This window comes from Oryx dammah, unplaced genomic scaffold, assembly GCF_014754425.2.
Source record: "Oryx dammah isolate SB20612 unplaced genomic scaffold, SCBI_Odam_1.1 HiC_scaffold_20, whole genome shotgun sequence".
In the NCBI taxonomy this organism is placed as follows: domain Eukaryota; kingdom Metazoa; phylum Chordata; class Mammalia; order Artiodactyla; family Bovidae; genus Oryx; species Oryx dammah.
The window spans coordinates 62,611,958-62,635,726 of record NW_024070204.1 but is presented as its reverse complement, the minus strand read 5'-3'; the positions used below and the strand labels follow the sequence as shown (position 1 = coordinate 62,635,726).

Sequence of the window (23,769 nt, the reverse complement as noted above, 5' to 3'; positions counted from 1 at the left end):
TATGTCAAAATGTATCGAACTCTACACTTTAAATATATGCCATATATTGTGCATCAATTATACCTCAATAAAGCTGTAGGGAGGGAGGGAGAGAAGGAAAAGAAAGAAAGGAGCAAAGGAGAAAGGAAAGAGAAAGGAAGGAAGCATGAAGAGGGGAGGAAAGAATTACAAGGGTATGAGAGAAAGAAAGTCTGAATGATTAGCTTAAGAAGTTATTTAACCTTTCTGGGCCCCAGTTGTTTTATCTATAAAATGAGACTTAGAGTTTCGACAGTTAAATGAGATAACGTATGCAAATCCTTGGGCTTCCCAGGTGGCACTAGTGGTAAAGAGCTCGCCTGCCAGTGCAGGAGATGTAAAAAAGGCAGGTTCAATCCCTGGGTTGGGAAGACCTCTGGAGGAGGACAGTTACACACTCCAGTATTCTTGCTGGGAGAACCCCACAGACAGAGGAACCGGGCAGGCTAGCAGAGACCCTATTAAGTACATAGGGTCATAAAGAGTCAGACACAACTGAAGTGACTTAGCACACACACACACACGCAAATTCTTAGTAGACAGCATATGTTTGTGTGCATATCTTTTCTTCTTTTCTTTCTCATTCACTCCTTCAAGAAATATGAGTATCCAGTTGTTTCAGGCTCTCTGCTAAGCACTGGGTTACAACAGAATATTGTATATTGTTTCCCTTATAGGAGAACATAGAAACAAATAAGAAAAATAAGAAATTACAACATTTTTTGAATACTATAAAGAGATATGTGATCTTGAGAGAGATTATAAAAGGTGATTTTGACCTAGTCAAAGAGATTAGGAAATGCATTCCTGGAAAGGTGAGTATTAATACATTGCTGACCTCTAAGGTCAGTACGTATAAATAAGGACTGCTGCTGCTGCTGCTGCTGCTAAGTCACTTCAGTCATGTCCAACTCTGTGTGACCCCAGAGACGGCAGCCCACCAGGTTCCCCCATCCCTGGGATTCTCCAGGCAAGAACACTGGAATGGGTTGCCATTTCCTTCTCCAATGCATGAAAGTGAAAAGTGAAAGTGAAGTCGCTCAGTCATGTACGACTCTTCGAGACTCCATGGACTGCAGCCTACCAGGCTCCTCCGTCCATGGGATTTTCCAGGCAAGAGTACTGGAGTGGGGTGCCACTGCCTTCACATGTATAAAACTTCGATTGATAAAAGCCTGTCAATAAAATAGCCAATGTTTCTAGAGAGGAAAAAGGAGTCTAAATAAATATAAGTCTGGTGTGAGCTAAGTTTGAAAGGCAATTTGGGGTCATACCATGTAGGCCTCTTAAGAGCAATGGGAAGCCTCTGAAGTGGTTTCCACAGAAGTAACAAACTGAACTTTGAAAGACTTCACTTTGAACTTTCAAACTGTAGTCTGAAAAAGAAACCTCCAATTGCAGTACAGAGAATAAATTGCAGGAGAATAATAATGAATGTAGATAGGACAGTTAGGCACTATTGCTACAGTCCAGCCAACAATAATGATAGCTTGGATCAGGACAGAGCTGTTAGAAATTCATTCTATCCAAAAATGTTTCCTGAGGGCCTACCAAGGCCAAGCTCTATCCTAAGTGCAGGACAATGAATAAGCAAAAAAGAAAAAAAACAAAACCCTGTTCTTGTGGGGTTTATATTCTAGTCGGGAGAGACAGGCTAAATAAGTAAAATATCACTCATATCAGGTGGCTATTAAGTGCTATGGAGAAAAATAAAGTAGCAGCGGTCAGGTGGAAGGAGGTGTTTTCTCAATGCCCACAGAAACATTCACGGGTCAGATTCTGAACAAAGGATGACCCAGGAGTCCTGGACTTCTTATAGTAACTGACACAAACAGGACTAAAAGGCATAATTACAACTGCCCTGTTGGTCGCAAAGTAGATAATTATAGTAGTGATGTAAGTGCTGGTCGAGATGGAGGCTAGAGGATGGGCCAGGAGATGCAGTTCCACTGTCTCTCCTTTTACTCTTTCTAGTGATGCAAAGTATGTCAGTAAGGGACAGCTTTATCCACAGCACTTAGGGCTTATGGTCCCCCTTTCAACTGCAGCAGAAAGGTGGAAGTCAAAGAGGATCTGTCTAACGATACCTAGTTCCTCAATTGCTACAAGTTGATAAACTCCAAGAAGGGAGAAGCTGAATCCTTATCGCCACATTCCCCGACACACAGCAGATGTGGGATATATATGGAAATAATAAATGAATGGCATATTGTATCTAAAGGCAACATATCCCTATATTAGCAAGGAAAACATTTTAAATGTGTTCACATAAAAATGACCAAGTAGGACCAGCCACAAAATAGCCTTAATCAAATTAAATTATGCTGATACTAACAGTTTTTAATTGACTATTATATTCTAAGAGTATTAAGGAAAACTATGTTTTATAAATTTGCACAATCTAAAAACACATAATTAAGGATTTTTAAAAATAAAAGTCATAAAACTATATATAGCTAAATGACAAATTCAGAAAACTTAAGTCTTTTCAAGTTATTTTAGTATGTTTAATGACATACTTGTTTAAAGAAACAGTATTTCTCACCCTACAAAATTCCTGTTTTATCACCTTGCTAGCATATTTAATAAAAAATATATAGATAATATTCTCAAGCAGTGATCTGCAAACCAGATCAATGCCACTGAGAGCCACTACTTAGCCCACAGTGTATAGATGACAGAGAACCACTACTTTAAAGTGTAAAGAGTATACTTTTTTAAAAGAGTAGTTGATTACATTTGTTCAAATCCAACGAAAAATTTTCTCAATTATTCATATTCTGAAATGTTTCTCAATAATGAATTATTAAATGACTTATTAAAAAATACATACCTTTCTCTTACAAAATCTGCTAGTTCTTTTGTCGATATCTGTCCATGTTTCATATTATGGTAAAGGACATCAAAGCCACTATTCTTTTCCCCCTAAAATTTAAAAAGATTTTTAGTTTAATAAAAGAAGAGATCAAAATTACTTAAGCAAAACTACTATGCAATTCCAATGTTCAAATGAACTGTTTTCCTTAAGTTAAGCATTGCTCCTCACTGTATAATTTTAAACTGTAAGAAGGAATACTATAGGCTTTGATAAAGTGTACATTACGTACACATATATACACAACATACATATATACATACACCCTATAATCACTATTAAGGATATTTTAATGAAACACATTTGAAATTTAAAAAAAATAAATGCAGTGTAATTTAGGACTTTATTTTCTTGGGGTCTAAAATCACTGCAGATGGTGACTGCAGCCATGAAATTAAAAGAGGCTTGCTCTTTGGAAGAAAAGCTATGACCAACCTAGACAGCATATTAAAAAGCAGAGACATTACTTTGCCGACAGAGGTCCACATAGTCACAGCAATGGTTTTTCCAGTAGTCATGTATGGATGTGAGAGTTGGATCATAAAAAAACCTGAGCACCAAAGAACTGATGCTTTTGAACAGTGGTGTTGAAGAAGACTCTTGAGAGTCCCTTGGACTCAAACCAGTCAATCCTAAGGGAAATCAATCCTGAATATTCTTTGGAAGGACAGATGATGAAGCTGAAACTCCAATACTTTTGCCACCTGATGCTGACTCATTAGAAAAGACCCAGATGCTGGGAAAGATTGAAGCCAGGATGAGAAGGGGATGACAGAGGATGAGATGGTTGGATGGCATCACTGACTCAATGGGCATGGGTTTGAGCAAGCTCTGGGAGTTGGTGATGGACAGGGAAGGCTGGCGTGCTGTAGTGCATGGGGTCGCAAAGAGGCGGACACAACTGAGCAACTGAACTGAATTTGGGAAAGATAAACATGGATCATTACCAAATCCCATATCAATCCCTTTACCTATATTGAGGGATTCCTGATTATTTAACTCAGAGTCTACACTTTAAAATAACTAAATCTTGATTTTTGAGTCAAAACAGCATTTACTAATCACATAAGCACTAAACACCACAAAACCCTTTATAATCGCTGATATAAGCCTTTCAGTGAACTTAACCTGAGAAATGAAAAAGGAGGCAAAATTCTAATAAAAGAGCAGCAACAGACTACTGGCTGCGTGTTAGTCGCTCAGTTGTGTCTCTTTGCAACCCCGTGACTTCAACTAATGGAAAATTAACAGAACCAGACTACTATAGAACCCTAGAAAATCTTAGAGCCATTTAATCCAATACAAATTTAAATTAGCAAGTAATAGCAAAGAAAACATTAGAAATGGAAATTTTATGGGTGAAATGAAAGAGTATAAACTAAGTTCAACAACTCTTTTTACAATCAGCAGTTTTAGTTTTTCTTTAGTGATCAAGTCCCTGGGTCGGGAAGATCTCCTAGAGAAGGAAATGGCAACCCACTCCAGTATTCTTGCCTGGAAAATCCCATGGACGGAGCAGCCTGGTAGGCTACAGCCCATGTGGTCACAAAGAATCGGACACGACTGAGCGACTTCACTTCACTTCACTTCACTTAGTGATAAGAAGAACTGAACATATTTGTTGGAAATAGAAAGCAATGCCAAAAGCAAGTATTATGCAATCTGAGACTTAGTTTTCCACAGTTCAACAAAAACAGGAAACATATTATAGAAAGTTCCGGCTATTTTGAAGTGATTCCTAATAAACCTGTCAGCTAGCATAGCAAGTAATCAGACTGTTACACATACAAAAAATTAAAATATATGTAATGAGAGCTAGCATAGCAAGTAATCAGACTGTTACACAAACAAAAAATTAAAATATATGTAATGAGATAATACAAACAATATCCCTAGCATTCTGAACATCCATTTCCATTTTATCAAGGATATAAAACTAGAGTCTCCTATAAATTTGCTGCTGCTGCTGCTGCTAAGTTGCTTCAGTCGTGTCCAACTCTGTGTGACCCCATGGACTTCAGCCTATCAGGCTCCTCCATCCATGGGATTTTCCAGGCAAGAGTACTGGAATGGGGTGCCATTTCCTTCTCCAGTTCTCCTATAAATCTAAACACATCCATTTTTGCTTCTATAATTTTTCACATTTAAAATAAATTATGATCTAACTTTAGTTCTTTACTTTCTCTGGGTTTTTCATGCAAATTTATTCCAGCCAAAATAATATTCTGAGGTAACCATTATCTCTAGTCTATAGCAAGCAAAAAAAAAAAACAACATGAAGATTAATAAATAAAATTACAGACAAAATAATAAAGGACCTGAAATCTCCAAGACTGGAGATTTACTTGAATATACTACAGAAACTACAAATAATTAAATTATCCACCAACTCCCATAATACAGCCATGAGCCCTGAAAGAAAAACAAATCTGGAATCTAAAATCATGAAATCCACAGTCTGGAGCTCTCAGCCCCCCAAAATCTTCCCTGACAACTGCCAGTTTTCTCTGGCACATAATTCTAAGTCAGGTTCCCAATGTGTGTTATGCACAGTCACTGCTGCTGCTAAGTCACGTCAGTCGTGTCCAACTCTGTGCGACCCCAGAGATGGCAGCCCACCAGGCTCCCCCGTCCCTGGGATTCTCCAGGCAAGAACACTGGAGTGGGTTGCCATTTCCTTCTCCAATGCAGGAAAGTGAAAAGTCAAAGTGAAGTCACTCAGCGGTTATGCATATTCAAATTAGAAATAAGCTGGTGCTATGCTGTGTTCAGTCGTGTCTAACTCTTTGCAACCTATGGACTGTAGACTGCTGGGCTCCTCTGTCCACAGGACTCTCCAGGCAAGAATACTGGAGTGGGTTGCCTTGCTCTCCTTCAGGGGATCTTCCCCACCCAGGAATCAAACCCATATCTCTGGTGTCTCTTGCATTGCAGGCAGGTTCTTTACCCACTGAGCCACCTGGGAAGCCCACTCACTCATTTGATGCTCTAAAAAGTGTAAAAACGCCCGATTCTAGGCACTGTTTTCTTAATTTCACAAACCTGTTAACACAAATACTTAATAGATCATTAACTTTCCTTTGGTAAAACTAAGCAAAAATTTTAATACTTCAAGTGGCTCTATCTCAACACACACACAAATATACATGTATCTTAAAGAGAAGTGTTCAAAGGTAAGTACCAAAAAAGAACCCAAGCCTACTATTACCTTATCAAAACTTGCTTTATAGCTTTTGATAAGAGATGACAGTGTATTACATACACACACATCTATACACAGGTGAAATACAGCAGGAGACGGAGCACTAGAGCTCAGGCGGCAGGATCTTCACCTGAAAAAAACTGGAAATTCTGGGGCGATGGGGAAGATCACTCTGGAAACTAGCAATCCTAACTCATAATTCCGTCACCATTTGAGATTAACCAGTTTTCTTAAAACTACAAGTACTTCCATGCAAGTTCTAATTAATTTTTTAATAGCTGCCAACAGTCCATTCTGAAGGAGATCAGCCCTGGGTGTTCTTTGGAAGGAATGATGCTAAAGCTGAAACTCCAGTACTTTGGCCACCTCATGCGAAGAGTTGACTCATTGGAAAAGACTCTGATGCTGGGAGGGATTAGGGGCAGGAGGAGGAGGGGACGACAGAGGTGAGATGGCTGGATGGCATCACCAACTCGATGGACGTGAGTTTGAGTGAACTCCAGGAGTTGGTGATGGACAGGGAGGCCTGGCGTGCTGCGATTCATGGGGTCGCAAAGAGTTGGACACGACTGAGCGACTGAACTGAACTGAATGTTTTTATTCTAATTCAAAGACAAGTAAAATAACTAGAAATATTTCTGAATTACATATCCATTTTATCATCTTAGACCTTGAAGTGGATATGTTCCTGTAATTTCCTTTAAATTAATTTTTCTTTTATATTGGGGTATAATTGATTTACAACACTGTGTTAGTTTCAGGTGTATAGCAAAGTGATTCAGTTACACATACAAATATACACATTCTGTTTCAGATTATTTTCCCATATAGGTTATTACAGAATACTGAATAAAGTTCCCAGTGCTATACAGTAGGTCCCTGTTGATTATTTTATATGCAGTAGTATGTACATGTTAATCCCAAATCCAATTTATCCCCATCAAGCACCATTTCCCTTTGGTAGTATGTTTTTTTCCGACACACACAAAAATTTATCTTAACATATTCTGTTAACTCAAGCAAGCAGAGCTTGCTTTTTCTTAGCTAACTACAAATACACAACTGTACAAGCAAATAGACAACAGTTTTATTATCAAGTAGAATTATAACTAAAGGTGTTTTCTGGTCTTCAGTATTTCACTAAAACTATAAATTTTCATGCCCTTTGTCCAGCAATTCCATAGTTAGAAATCTATACTGCAAAAACACACATACAAAGATAAATGTGGAAAAATATTCACTGCAGTACTGTTCATAATTGTGAAAAAACAGAACAACTCAAAAACATCCATTAACATTACTGGTTAAACAAATGCTAGCATATCCGACAATGAAATATAGTGTTTTTTAATTGCATTAAAAACTTGCAGTCGAATTTTAAGTATTAATCTCTTAAATCTGCCCAGATATACATAATGTAAGTGAGAAAAAAAAAGCATGATACAATTATTCATAAAAGCCAAAAATAATCTAATGCTGGGAACAACCTAAATGTCTCAAATTGATGAATGCAGAGACAAAATGAGGTAGAGTCACACAATGGAATACATATCAGCAATAAAAATTAACTAACACTGACAGATAAGACCTTATGGATTAACCTCATAAACACTTTATTAAGTGAAAGCCAGACACAAGAGACTATATACTGTATGATTCCCTTTATACAAAATGTAAGACCCGGCAAATCTACAGAGTTGAGGGTAGAAAAGAGTATTAACTGTTAAGTGGGCATAATCTAATCAATGGGAGGATAAACATGTTCTAAAATTGATAATGGCTGCACCATTCAGTAAAGTTACTAAAAATCAACGAATTGCACGCTTATATTGGGTAGATTTTATGATATATAAAATATGCTCCAATAAAACCTTTTCTAAAAAAGCAAGGTGTAAAACAGTACATGTAGAATTTGATTTCCACTGAAAAAATTAACAGGTTGCACACATGCACGGTCAGTCACTAAATCCTGTGTGACTCTGCAACCCTCTGGACTGTAGCCTGCCAGACTCCTCTGTGCTTGGATTTCCCGGGCATGAATACTGCAGCGAGTTGCCATTTACTCCTCCAGGAAATCTTCCTGACCCATGGATTGAACCCAGATCTCCTGCACTGGCAGGCGACTCTTTACTACTGAGCCATCTAGGAAGCCCAACAGGTTGCACATATGCATACAAAAAGAATCTAAACTATTAACAGCAAATTATTTCTGGAAACTGGAATAATGAGCATAGATTAACTTTCTAATAAACAAGTCAAGTCTTTAATACAGAAGCAGTAGAGTTAAAAGCTATGGTGATACGCAGTTTTAAAATGCAATTTTCTGCCAAGTATGTTACAATTGTTGATATAAAATCTTGATTATCAACAGTCAGTTTTTTCCTTCTTCTCCTCAAAGTTTTATTCTTTTTTAGTAACAATTTTATTGTGATATAATTCACACATGATACAAAATTTTTAAAGTATACAATGCAAAAAATGTTAGTATATTTACAGAGTTATAACACCACTACTGCACCACTACTGCAATCAATTTTAGAACACCAGAAAGAAATTCAAATCCAAACAGCTAAGTTTTAAAGAGAAGGTATTCACTCATCAGTGATGAGCTTTATTTTCAATTTTTTAAAAAATTTATTTGTAATTGGAGGATAATTGCTTTACAACATTTTGTTGGTTTCCACCATATCATCAACGTGAATCAGCCATAGATATACATATGTCCCCTCCCTCTTGACCCTCCCGCCACCTCCCACCCCATCCCACTCCTCTAGGCTGTCACAGAGCGGGTCTGAGCTCCATCACACAGCAAATTCCCTCTGGCTGCCTGTTTTACATATGGTAATAGATATGTTTCCATGCTACTTGTCAATCCATCCCACCTTCTCCTTCCCTCACGTCTTTGTCGTTAGTTCAATCAACACATAAGAAAATACCTATGTCCACAAAAACAAATCAGTACACTAATGTATATCAAATACTTATGATGTTTGTAATGTTTAGAGTAGCATTATTCATAATAATCAAAAGATGGAAACAACCCAAACGTCCATCAACTAACAAATGGGTAAGCAATGTGATATTCCATGCATTGGAATATGATTCAGCCACAAAAGAAATGAAATACTGATACGTGCTATAGTATTGATGAACCTTGAAAACATTATGCTAAGAGAAAGCAGCCAGTCACAAAAGACTATATGATTCCACTCTTATTTAAGGCCAGAAGAGAGAAACAGAAGGTAGATTAGGGCGTTTCTTGAGGTGGGGTGAGGATGAGACGGGGTTGATAAAAGGTACAGGATTTCTTTTTGAGCTAATTTAAATTTGACTGTGATGATGGTTTACAAATATCTGTGAATGCTACCAAAACAATGAAACTGTATATTTCAAATGAAAAACTGTATGATACACAAAATATATTTCAATAAAGTTGTCTAAAAAACTAAACAACGAAGTGAAGTGAAAGCAGCTCATGTCGGACTCTTTGTGACCCCATCGACTGCAGCCAGCCAGGCTCCTCTGTCCACGCAGTTCTCCAGGCAAGAATACTAGAGTGGGTAGCCATTCCTTTCTCCAGGAGATCTTCCCAATCCAGGAATCAAACCCCAGTCTCCCACATCGCAGGCGGATTCTTTACGACCTGAACCACCAGTGAAGCCCAACTACATAAGTTTATCAATATTATTGATAATCAACTCTAGCAGGGAAATTTTCAGTATTAACTGGCAAGAACAGCTACTAACACCATTGCTGATCCAAGGACAATTACAATGAAGGCTCAGACTGAGAGAGGATCTTTTCTCTGCCAATCTCAATGCATGCTGCAAAGAGGTAACATTTTCATAGAAAGTCCCCCTGAATGTGCCCAGGGTAAATAAAATTTTGTCATAATCCAATACAAACAGGTGTAAAAATCTTTTTAATAATTTCTAATATGAAGTGGGAAAAAGTTTCATCATCCTTTAAAGATGGAAGTCTAGAATCATACAGATCCTTTCAGTTCAGTTCACTCAGTCGTGTCCAGCTCTTTGCGATCCCATGGACTGCAGCACGCCAGGAGGCCTCCCTGTCCATTACCAACTCCCAGAGTTTACCCAAACTCATGTCCATTGAGTCGGTGATGCCATTCAACCATCTCATCCTCTGTAGTCCCCTTCTCCTCCTGCCTTCAATCTTTCCCAGCATCAGGGTTTTTTCAAATGAGTCAGCTCTTCACATCAAGTGGCCAAAGTATTGGAGTTTCAGCTTCACCATCTGTCCTTCCAATGAATATTCAGGACTGATTTCCTTTAGGATGGACTGGTTGGATCTCCTTGCAGTCCAAGGGACTCTCAAGAGTCTTCTCCAACACCACAGTTCAAAAGCATCAATTCTTCAGCACTCAGCTTTCTTTACTGTCCAACTCTCACATCTATACATGACCACCAAAAAAACCATAGCTTTGACTAGATGGACCTTTGTTAGCAAAGCAGTATCTCTGCTTTTTTTACGCTGTCTAGGTTGGTCATAACTTTCCTTCCAAGGAGTAAGCGTCTTTTAATTTCATGGCAGCAGTCACCATCTGCAGTGATTTTGGAGCCCCCTAAATAAAATCTGCCACTGTTTCCACTGTTTCCCCATCTATTTTCCATGAAATGATGGGAGCAGATGCCATGATCTTAGTTTTCTGAATGTTGAGCTTTAAGCCAACTTTTTCACTCTCCTCTTTCACTTTCATCAAGAGGCTCTTTAGTTCTTCACTTTCTGCCATGAGGGTGGTGTCATCTGCATATCTGAGGTTATTGATATTTCTCCTGGCAATCTTGATCCCAGCTTGTGCTTCTTCCAGCCCAACATTTCTCATGATGTACTCTGCATATATAAGTTAAATAACCATGGTGACAATACACAGCCTTGATGTACTCCTTTTCATATTTGGAACCAGTCTGTTGTTTCATGTCCAGTTCTAACTGTTGCTTCTTGACCTGCAAACAGATTTCTCAAGAGGCAGGTCAGGTGGTCTAGTATTCCCATCTCTTTCAGAATTTTCCACAGTTTATCATGATCCACACAGTCAAAGGCTTTGGCATAGTCAATAAAGCAGAAATAGATGTTTTTCTGGAACTTGCTTTTTTTTTTTTAACAGATCCTTTAAGAGAAGACCAACTTAGTACCTATCATTTCTTCTAAAGATGCTAATTGAAGTAAGATTCTTGAAATTAACAGTTTGATTTGTATCAGTGCAGATTCCTCCTTTGCATACATATAAAAACATGCTTCTTTTTAATATAAAAATGAGATCATTTATTCATATTGTTTTACATCTAAATCATCAATTTAAGTGAAATTTAGCTGAAAAGATAACTAAGTTATAAAAAGGCCACCAAGTCACTAAAAATGTTCAGATTTTGTTCCAGTCTAATATAGAGTCTTGCAGCTTCCCAGGTGGCTCAGATGGTAAAGAATACGCCTGGAATGCAGGAGACCTGGGTTTGATCCCTGGGTCAAGAAGATCACCTGGAGAAGGGAATGTTAACGCACTCCAGTATTCTTGACTGGAAAACCCATGGACAGAGGAGCCTGGTGGGCTATAGTCCACAGGGTCGCAAAGCGTTGGACACAACTGAGTGACTGAGCATACAACATACAGTCTACAAGTGAGGCAGCCTTGAAATTCCAAGTTAAAATGTTTAAGTCATCAAAGCTAGTTTGGCTACTCAAAACACTCACTTTTCTGGCTGATCTCATAAATATACGCTTTCATTTTTTTTAATAGTTATAAAATATAATCAAAATACAAAGTATTTCCACCTGAAGAAAAATGTGCACTGTATTAATAATGCTATGAAACTCCTATCTGAATAAAAACGGAACTGTCAACATATCTGGGTTTTAGAGAGCCATGGAAAGTAATGATGAAAAAGCACAACACTGTAAATCCTATAGATTTTAATTGGGCTCTGATACTTCTCCTTCAAAGAACTTTTAAGGGCAACCGTATATTAAACACTAAAATTAAAAACCTGGGTATTCTTCACTTTTGGTAAGTCAAAGAACTAGAAAATAGGCAAAAGATTAAGAATGCATGCTGCATAATCAGGCTATTCATTAAAAAGTTGATTTTACCTAGTTTCCTTTTTAATCAAAAGTTTTTCCTGGAAGGAGGGAAGGATCAGGAGGCACTGTCATGTGAACAGCAATTTCATACCTCCGTTTTCTCTCCACCTAAACTGCTTCAAAAATGAATGAACATCATCATTTCCAACCTTGCTACATTCTCCCTTTACTCTAGCGCTTACTGACATTTAACAGGTAACCTAGGACAAATCACTGCAAAACATAAATTTGTGTTTGATATCATCTCATTTTATTCTGCCTTCTCTGAAAAACATGATGAAACATTAAACTAATTCTGAAGTTTTTTTTTTTTGCTTTGAAGAATGGCCCCTCTAGTGAGGAATTTTCTAGGTATTTTTTATAGGAATTCAACAAATATGCCCAACAAATGGCCCTCCAGGGCCATTTCTTTTTTGGCGAAAAAAAGAATACATGCACACAGTTTTTCTACAGGTAAACAGAACTTCAACCACAAGTTATAACCTCTACGTATTAAAATTTTCACACAAGATCACTAAAACTATTATGTAGAGCTCTTGGCAAGATATTATTAAAGCAGAAAACAGTGATTAAAATGTAGAATGAGTACTGCTCAGCAGTCAGAACAGTAGTCATTCAAACACATCTGTTGATTGGTTGAAAGAAACAAATCTTATTACTTAAAAAAAAAAAAATCATTTTCTCACCCCTCAAATACTCCTCTCATATCTTTTAAATTACAACTCAGCTCTTCCAGTTAGTTAAATCCTTAAGCCATATAAAAAAATATTTTACGGATACAACAAAAACAGCAGAAGCAAATAGTTTTGAGCTAATTCTCTACTGTTTTATATTTCAAATTTTCTGTAGTATTCTGTATATAAATTTGTTTTCATTACTTTCAAAATGAAAAATAAAACAATTTCAGCTTTTTCAAAAACTTCTCAGTCTATGACTGGAAAGACACACAAGGCTACCTTCTTAATCTGGCATTTCATTCACATTAATTGGTGGTTTAAATCACCAATCCTCATAATTCATGAACAGAGAAAAACAAAAACTGAAAGTAACCTAAATGTCCAAAAGGAGAATGCTAAAAATGACATCTTATCTATTCCATGAAACCTATCCTGAAAATATTTTCAAAGAATACTTAATCATGAGAAAAATGCTTTGATGTATCATTTGAAGCTATCAAGATACAGAAGTATATAGTATAACTCGCTAAGAATTTTGTATTTCCAAAGAAAATCTTGGAACAAAAGGCTATAGGTAATTTTTACTTTGTTATGTCTTTTAACTATCACATAATAAGCTATAAATAAAAAGGCACACACACACACACACACACACACACACCCCAAAAATAGGAAAAGCATTTTCACTGACTATCTGTTGTTCTTCAGTCACTCATCGTGTCCTGCTCTTTGCAGCCCCATGGACTGTAGCATGCCAGGCTTCCCTGTCCTTCACTATCTCCCAGAGCTTGCTCAAACTCACGTCCATTGAGTTGGTGATGCCATCCAACCATCTCATCCTCTGTCGTCCCCTTTTCCTTTTCAATCTTTCCCAGCATCAGGGTCTTTTTCCAATGAGTCAGCTCTTTGCATCAGGGGGCCCAAGTATTAGAGCTTCAGCTTCAGTATCAGTTCTTCCAGCGAATATTTAGGGTTGATTACCTTTAGGATTGACTGGTTTGATCTCCTTGCAGTCCAAGGGACTCTCAAGAGTCTTTTCCAACACCACAGTTCGTTTTCCGGCGCTCAGACTTTTTTATTGCCCAGCTCTCATATCTGTACACGACTACCAGAAAAACCATAGCTTTGACTATATGGACATATGTAGGCAACGTAATGTGTCTGCTTTTTAATATGCTGTCTAGGTTTGTCATAGCTTTCCTTCCAAGGAGCAAGTGTCTTTTAATTTCATGGCTGCAGTCACCATGCACAGTGATTTTGAAGCCCAGGAAAATAAAAGTCTGTCACTGTTTCCATTGTTTCCCTGTCTATTTGCCATGAAGTGATGGGACCAGATGCCACAATTTTAGTTTTTTGAATGTTGAGTTTTAAGTCAGCTTTTTCACTCTCCTCTTTCACCTTCATCAAGAGGCTCTTTATTCCTCTTCGCTTTTTGCCATAAGGGTGGTGTCATTTGCATACCTGAGGTTACTGATATTTCTCCCAGTAATCCTGACTCCTGCTTGTGCTTCATCCAGCCCAGCATTTTGCATGATGTACTCTGCATATAAGTTAAATAAGCAAGGTGACAATATACAGCCTTGATGTAATCCTTTTTCAATTTGGAACCAGTCTGTTGTTCCATGTCCGGTTCTAACTACTGCTTCTTGACCTGCATATAAGTTTCACAGGAGGTATTGGTGGTCTGGTATTCCCATCTCTTCAGGAATTTTCCACAGTTTGGTGTGATCCACACAATCAAAGGCTTTAAGAGTAGTCAATGAAGCAGATGTTTTTCTGGAATTCTCTTGCTTTTCTATGATCCAAAGGATGTTGGCAACTTGATCTCTGGTTCCTCTGGCTTTTCTAAATCCAGGTTGAACATCTGGAAGTTCTTGGTTAACATACTGCTGAAGCCTAGCTTAAAGGATTTTGAGCATTACTTAGCTAGCATGTAAAATGAGTGCAATTGTGCATTAATTTGAACATTCTTTGGCATAGTCCCTCTTTGGGACTGGAATGAAAACTGACCTTTTCCAGTCCTGTGGCCACTGCTGAGTTTTCCAAATTTGCTGGCATATTGAGTGCAGCACTTTCACAGCATCATTTTTTAAGATTTGAAATAGCTTAGCTGGAATTTCATCACCTCCACTAGCTTTGTTTTATAGTGACATTTCCCAAGGCCCACTTGACTTCACACTCCGGGATGTCTGGCTCTAGGCAAGTGATCACACCATTGTGGTTATCTGCGTGGATCATTAAGATTCAGTGTATTCTTGCCACCTCTTCTAAATGTCTTCTGCTTTTGTTAGGTTCATATTCTTTCTGTACTTTACTGTGCCTATCTTTGCATGAAATGTTCCCTTGGTATCTCTAATTTTCTTGAAGAGATCTTTAGTCTTTCCCATTCTACTATTTTCCTCTATTTCTTTGCATAGTTCACTTAAAAGGGCTTTTTTCTCTCTGTTTGCTATTCTCTGGAACTCTGCATTCAGATCTTTCCCTTTTCTTCTTTGCCTTTCGCTTCTTTTCTCAGCTATTTTTAAGGCCTCCTCAGACAACCATTTTGCCTTTTTGCATTTCTTTTTCTTGGGGATGATTTTGATCACTGCCTCCTGTACAACGTTACAAACCTCTGTCCACAGTTCTTCAGGCTGTCTATCAGATCTAATCTCTTGAATCTATTTGTTACTTCTCCTGTATACTCATAAGGGATCTGATTTAGGTCATATCTGAATGGCCTAGTGGTTTTCCCTACATTCGTCAATTTAAGTCTGAATTTTGCAATACGGAGTTCATGATATGAGCCAGTCACTGGCTGTTAAGCCACTAGTAACTAACACCTCTTATCTAAGGTCCCAGCAGCCACTAGTTTGCATTACTCGTATTGTACCTTCCTATCTTTTCCCTCAAGTCAAGCAAACATGCTTGGCATGTCTTCCATACATTTCACTCCTGCCAGACCATCACGGAGTGTGTGTGATGGAAATGATGGAATCCTCTGCCTCAACTTCATCACGCTGTTCACTAATCACTTCCCAATGTAATCCTCTCTGTCTCTGGCCACTGCAGCAATGTTCTCTAGCCTCTACACCAGCAGATGCACAGAGGAACCCTGAACAACTTAGGTTTGAACTGTGCAGGACCACTTACATGTTTCAATAGCACCTCCTTCAGTACTACTACACGACCAGGGGCCTGGTAAATCCAAGGATGTAGAGTCCCACTACAGAGAACCATGGATAGGAAGCATCAACTACGCAGAGGTCAGCACTCCTAAACCTCATAGTGCTCAAGCTGCTGCTGCTAAGTCACTTCAATCGTGTCCAACTCTGTACGACCCCATAGACGGCAGCCCACCAGGCTCCCCTGTCCCTGGGATTCTCCAGGCAAGAACACTGGAGTGGGTTGCCATTTCCTTCTCCAATGCATGAAAGTGAAAAGTGAAAGGGAAGTCGCTCAGTCGTGTCTGACTCTTAGTGACCCCATGGACTGCAGCCGACCAGGCTCCTCTGTCCATGGGATCTTCCAGGCAAGAGTACTGGAGTGAGGTGCCACTGCCTTCTCCGATAGTGCTCAAGGGTCAACTATAATTATAGGTCTCCATTACTGCCTGGCTTTTGTTTTTCCTCACATCTAACCAATTTTTGCTTATCCCTATAGGCCAGATTTCTACTAAAATTCTTCCAATTCAAATATCTTAATTTTTCCACACTAGATAAATTTAAAGACAAGTCCTAATTCTCCTTTCTGCACAATTTTCCTTGCACTGTATTTCTAGAAAGACTTCCCAGTGGGCTTCTGTAAAATTGTTCCACAATTATAAAATCAGGATGGATAATCTGAGAAGACACCCTATGACTCAAAAAATTACTTGCTCTCCTCCCAAAACATACGTGTGTGTATTTCCAAGGGCTTCCCGGGGAGCTCAGTGGTAAAGAATCCGCCTGCCAATGCAGGAGATGAGGAGATGCGGGTTCCATCCCCAGGTTTGGAAGATCCCCTGGGGAAGGAGATGGCAACCCACTCCAGTATTCTTGCCTGGGAAATCCCATGGACAGAGGAGCCTGGTTGGCTACAGCCCATGGGGCCACAAAAGAATTGGACAAATGACTTAGGGACTAAACAACAACAATGTATTTCCAAAGGGCTTATGCTAATCAAACCTGCAGGAAGACACAAAGCAAAGTGTTCTCCCATGCCTTCGTCTAAATCTCTGAAAGGATCTGAACAATTAAGATTCAGTCTGTAGGGCTGGAAAAGAACCTAAACAGCAAATTTTTATCACTCTGTATCAATTCTCTAAAATCCTTCCCCTAAATTGAACTAAATCAGTAACAATTTCTTAGTAAATGCAGACTATATTTCTTAGCAAATTTAGTAAAAGGAGACTAAATCAGTAACTTCTCAATTTCAACAATAAAGGCAAAAACAAAAAATAAACCACCCTTCCACTCCACCTCCCCCCCAGAAAAAAACCTAAGGGACTGACAATAAAATTCAGTTTCATCTGAAATAATATAATTATATAATATCTACCTGACAAGTCTACTTGAACCAAGATAGATGAACCTGTAGTTTGAGTTTTCATAGCATGTTGCAGTTGAAAAAAGTTTGGGCATAGATAACTGGCTAACATATAATAACATATTTTTAACATATATGCTATTTGCTTGTATATACATAGGTTACCTCTGGAAAGCGACATAAGAAATTGGTAACAGTGAATTGCCTTTTGGGATATCTTGGTGGGTGGATAAAAGGAGGAAGATCTTAAACTACATTCCTTTTTGCACCTGTTAAATACTAAAACATGTAAATATGTTAATTAACATATTGCAAATATACAAACGTACACCCTTTAAAAATTTTTGTATATCATCTGATGGGATCAGATCTAACTACAATATTTGTAAATTTCAAGTAACAGTCTATATTCTGGGTTTATATGGTCACCTCAACTAATTTTCTAAAAATGTGTATTTAAAATTTTTCATATGGATAAATAACCCCAAAGAATGTGTATATATGTGTGTGTGTGGGGGGGTGCCATTAGTCTCTCATGTAGGATACTAAATTTAGATTAAATAACCAAGCAAAAACATAATAATGGTTTGCATTCCATAGTCCTTATTAATAGCAACTCCAGATTTTTTTTTTATTTTAACCCTCCCAGTTTATCCACATAATGACAGGTCAAATTTTGGCTATACAGCACCATATGCCTTTCACACAGGGGACTGGGCATCCTGTAGATACTGGTACTGGCCCCGGAAACAATGCCCCAAGGATACCGAGAGAGAGCGGCATAACCAGGTGCTCTCAATTCATTTAAAAGCAAAGCACTACAATACCAGTGAAATCAACAGATAAATGACATGAGACTTCTTAACTAGTTAAGCACTAAAAGAAAACAAAAGGAAGAAAAACTTCAGAACAGGGACTTCCCTGGTGGTCTAGTGGCTAAGACTTCGAGTTCCTAGTGCAGCAGCCTGGGGTTCGATCCCTGGTCAGGGAACCAGAGCCCATGTGCCACAAGTAAAGACCCCATGTGCCACAACTAAGACCTGTTGCAGCCAAAAAAAAAAAAAAAAGATTCGGAACAAAAATATCTAAGATAATTGTTATTCATTCATTCTTGATATGCTGAATGGAGATCTTTGAAAAGTTACCTAAGTAAAAATGTCATTTTATTACAATGTAATGCATGCTAAAAAATACTTGGTGTCTTTGGGAGAATGCTTTATACCTTATATAGATTGGGATCACTATGTTATGTTGTACTTGTTTTTTCTCCTTATTACTATGAAATCTACTTCTTAAAAATAAAAAACCTTTTAACTCCTGAATTAAAATAATTTGGGCTTTATAAAAAATATAAATCACCATTTTAATCCTTATAATGTAAAGTGGACATCTATAATCTCAAGAGTACTAAAAATGAGTACTGGACTTTTTGAGAAAGAAGCAGCATTTGGAGACACTTCTTCGCTGTAATATTTGTCAGTAACTTTTTAAAAAAAGTTAAATAATCTTTTGAAGGGCTAACAACTGTTTTTATACACTAAAGGTAACTGTGGATATGTTATCAAAATTATTCTTGCCATCTAATTTTAATAGAAAGAAAAACATTTTCTACTTGATTATCTTTGCAGCACTATACTCTGTGGCAAAAACTGACTTATCAGCAACAAAACACCTGTTGTGTAGGAAGTTTTGTATATATTTTCCTCTTCAAAGGTTAGTATTAAATAAAGCAATTTGTAACATAGCATATAGTTTTAGTTAAGAAAAAACTATAAAGAAAAAAGCAGGATGTGTTGCTTTCAAATGAACTCGAAGAGAGTTTGAATGATTCAAATTTTCCTCTAACAAAATGCCACAACAAAAAGATCTATCTTTTTACATATAGGGAAAAAAAACAATTAATAGCCTGTTTGGTTAGAAACCTAAGGCTTTAAAGGTTCCCATTACCCCACTTTGACAAGTTTTATTTTGTTTTGACAGTGCCACTTTAAACATTAGGGGAGAAACATGAAATTGAATAGAGAAATAAATTCTCTATAATAAGAAATTATTTTATAATGATTCAGAAATATGCACATTTTTAAGTTGTCTAAATAGACAGCTAAGAATTTTCAGAAGCTATTTAGTTCTCAGGGTTTTCCAGTTCATTTATCATTCTTTGAAGCTTTTTAAGAGCTAATTTAGCATGTTCAGCCACAACCAGGCTTGGAGATAAAATAAAATGCAGTCTATTTTAAGAATACACAATATTGGAAGTGAAAGCAAACACTCAACATACACTAAAACATAAACTAGACTGGGGATTCTCTCTACATTTCAGATATCCAAATTTATTCCTATGTCTCTACTAAGAGGGAAAACAAGGGGAACACAAAAATCTGCACAAAAATGTTCATAAAACATTATTCATAAAATAGCCAAACACATCCCCAAAAGGCTATGTTCAAAATCATGGACAGAAAACAAAACGTAACTTTTAAATGTTAACATGCGGTTATCAAACTTCAAAAACACAATCATGCATCCAAAAAAAAAAAAAAATACAGAAAACTCTAAGAACGCCAAATTATAAACAATCCTTATAGAAATTTCAGAAACTGCCTACGTAAAAACTAAAGTCTAAAATCAATAGGCTATACAGAAAATCAAGGGACCCAGAAGAGCCAAACTAATGTTGAAAAAGAAAAATGAAGTTGGAGCACTCGCACTTCCACATTTCAAAGTTACTAGAAAGCTACAGTAATCAAAACAGTGTGGTACTAACATAAGGATAGAGATACCAATGAAAATCCAGAAATAAAACTCATGTATCTATTGTTAACTGATTTTTGACAAGAGTGCCAAAACTATCCAATGGAAAAAGAACAGCCTTTTAAATAATGCTGGGACAACCAAACCCACATGCAAAGAATAAAGGTGTACCTCTTCCCAGGGCTGTACACAAAAACTAACTTCAAATGGATCATAGGCCTATATGTAAGAACTGAAATGTCATATAAGACCCACAGAAATAACACAGTAAACCTCTGTGATCCTGGGTTAGGAAAGACTTCTCAGATATCACAACAAAAGTGTAACAGATAACAGAAAAATTAGACAAATTCGACTTCATCAAAATTAAAAACTTACATGCTGCAAAGGGCACTATCAAGAGAGTGAAAAAGACAACCCAAACAATGGGAGATAATACTTACAAAATTATGTTATGTGCAAACCAAAACTACAATGAGATATTACTTCACACCCATCCACTACAATAAAAGACAAATAACAACAAGTGTAGTCCATCCAGCATGTGAAAAAACTGGAACCCTCAGACATTGTTAGTGGGATTGTAAAATGGTGCAACTATTTTGGAAAATGTTTGGCTGTTCCTCAAGATGTTCAACACACAGTTACTGTATGACCCAAGAATTCGACTCCCAAACGAAATGAAGACATGTGCCCACATAAAAGCTTGTACAAAAACGCTCACAGCAGCATTATTTGTAACAGTCAAAAAGCACAACCAAACAAATCTCTACCACTGATGAACGGCTAAATAAAACACGATACACACACACATCCACAAACATTATTTGATCATAAAATAGAATTAACTACTGTTGCCTGCTACAGCCTGGGTGAACCCTGGAAACATGTTAATGAAAGAAGTTAGTCATAAAGGACCACGTGTATGAACCCACTTATATGATTATGCCCAGCGTAGACAAATATACATGGTAAGGAAAGATGACTACAAATCTACATGGTAAGGTAAGATGACTGCTAATAAACACTGGGATCCGTCCTTAGATGAAGAAATTATTCTAAAAGCATGGTTGACGTCTGCACAACTCTATGAACATACGAAAAACCTTGAATTGTTCATTTAAATAGGTTACAGCAGGTGAATTATACCTCAATAAAGCGTCGTTAACGTCTGCACAGCTCTATGAATATACGAAAAATCCTTCAATTGTTAAATGAGTTGTATGGCGAGTGAACTGTACCTCAATAAAGCTCTTTAAAAAAAACACAAAGCTGACGTATAGTATTTGTGTCGCTTGTGGAAAACAAGGAACATTCAAGACAAATAACTATGAACTGATTTGATTACTAAGCAAACCTGTGGGTGAATTAGACACTAAGAATTTAAGACATTCCTTATTCACTTTATCCGTACCACTTTAAATATTTCTACATCTTAACTAAAATGGAATTGTACCTCTTGCGACTGTCAAGCCATAAAATGGGATTCCTGAGACACCTGAGTACACATGTTCCTTTCCTGTACACGGCTGAACTCTACTCCCCAACATAACGAACAGCAACTGCAGAGAAACACTCCACTGGGAAACCGGGAAGTCATTCTCAGAGAACCACCTAAAACCAATACTGAATTGAGAGGAGAGGTGTGGAAAGAATGAGGAAGGCGAAGGAGCCCAGGGAACAAGGGGAAGTATGGGTGCGTTCAAGCCCAAGGAGTCCAGTTACACTAAATTCAACTTTTGTTCGCTCTGTGAACAGGCCCAGAGGCAAAGTCCTGGGCGCAGACCAACGAGTCGAGCTGCGAGGCCGAGAGGAAATGCTGATCCAGCCCAAGTCCGCCCGGGAATTCGTGGGGAAATGGTGGGGGGCCGAAGGGCTAAGATGAGGGCCTGCGGGCCGGGAAGGAGGCGAGCCTCCCCGCCCGGCTCCGGGCCGCACTCGCCGGCAGCGCGCAGCTGGGGTGGCCGCGCCGCGGGCCCGTCGTCCGCGTCCGAACCGCGGAGCGCGCCCGGCGCCGGGAGTCTCCGGCGGGGCCGGCTCCGGTCTCCCGCCCCATCCGGCGCTTTGTCCCCGCGCGGGCGGCGGGCGGCGGGCGGCCCCTGGGCGTCCCCGCCGCGGGCTGAGGGGCCGCGCTGACAGCCCCCGCCCCCCGCCGGGGCGGCGAGCCCGCGAGTCGGCGCGGCCGGCGACCGGTCGTCATTCGACGGGCTTCGTCCAGGCGGGACGCAGCAGGCGGAGGTCCGAGGACGCCGGCCCTGCCCGCGGAGCCGCCGCCACCGCCCGAAGCGCACGCAGGCCGAGGTCAGGCGGAGAAACTCGGCCTCCGAAACCCACACCATGTCCAACATCCTTCTCTTACCCAAAAATTCTCAACGAAATGCGCCATGACCATCGTGCCGCTGCCGACGCCGCGCCGGGTTCCGCGTCCGCGCCCTCCCGCCGCTCCGTAAACACGGGCCCGGCCCCCACGGCGCCCCCGCCTTTCGCTGCAGCCGCCGCCTTCTTCCCGGAGACCTGCCCGCACCCTCCAGGGCGCATGCGCCACCTAGCGGCTGCCGCCGCGGGGCGAACCTTCAAACGCCCAGGCTGGGTTGCGCATGCGCCCTAGGCCCCATTCCCGGGCTTTTCGTCGTCTTCCTCTCTGCCCAGCGCTGGCGCGTCGGAGAATGAGTATTCTTTTTGGAATGGTGGAGAACCCGGCCCCGGAGCATCACCCGGTAGACTGCCCGCACCCTTCGCTGTGCGTTGGGTACCGGCATAGGGACGGAGCGAAGAGAAGGGCCGGCCAGAAACAGTGGAACCCACCGCCAGGCTGCCTTCTCTCTCCCTCCTCAGAAGGCTCGCTTCCTGAGCTTTCGAGGATCTCGGCGAGGGACCCAAGTTGGGGCCAACTGGGATGGGGGAAACTTGGCCTCTAGCCAACCGGAGGAGACTCTGAGAAATGGTCAACAGGGTGCCTTTCCTTGATAGGGAATTAAGGACCGAAACAAAACTTTCCGAGGCCGGAAAAGGAGGAAACGCCCTGGAGCCAGAGAGCTGCCCGAGACCCAGGCACCAAGTCCGAGGCCGCTGACCTCCAGCACGGCCGGAGCAAACCGGCCGGGACTGCCGACTGCAAGAACGTGACCCGAAGCCGACGATTTTTCCTAACTCAGCCAGTTTTGTCTCTCTTTTATTTTTTTCTTGCAGCACTTGTTCACGTAAGTCCATGGTTCGCTCAGCAACTTGTACATTTTGGAAAAAGAAACAAGTTCAAACACGCCTTCGCATTTAACACAGACACCAAATCTCCTTCCCACGCCTTGCTTTCCTGAAGTTAAGGGGAAAAAAATTAAACCAGGTCAGTTAGGTCCAAAATATGCAGTTCTTGAAGCCAAGCCGGACAGAGTTAGTGTAGCTTTAATTGTACACTCATGGCACACCTCTTCAGATCTTATGACTTCAAACATGCGGAACACTACACCACCATTCCTTCATGACAAACAATTTACATCCTTCAAGGTAAGAACCACACAGTGCTTTTCACAAGGATGAAGCTGTGAAGGGTAGTTAAGTAGGAATCATTGGATAATGGTATTGTGATTATATCTTTTAGAAATAAATAGGATGTTACAAACATCTAGGCTTCCCTGGTAGCTCAG

The 23,769-nt window shown here is 39.5% G+C and overlaps 1 protein-coding gene across 1 annotated transcript in view; it reads right to left on the bottom strand.

Moving 5' to 3' along the window:
• The window catches only part of FCHO2 (FCH and mu domain containing endocytic adaptor 2), a 118,294-nt gene extending 95,681 nt beyond the window's left edge, over positions 1-22,613 (bottom strand). Inside the window, exons 1-2 of the mRNA XM_040262705.1 lie at positions 22,488-22,613; positions 2,852-2,943 (exon numbers count right to left, since the gene is read on the bottom strand). Of these exons, the coding sequence (XP_040118639.1) occupies positions 2,852-2,943; positions 22,488-22,520 (125 nt within the window). The 5' untranslated portion in view covers positions 22,521-22,613. The remainder of the gene's footprint in view (positions 1-2,851; positions 2,944-22,487) is intronic.
• Positions 22,614-23,769: the final 1,156 nt, after the last annotated feature.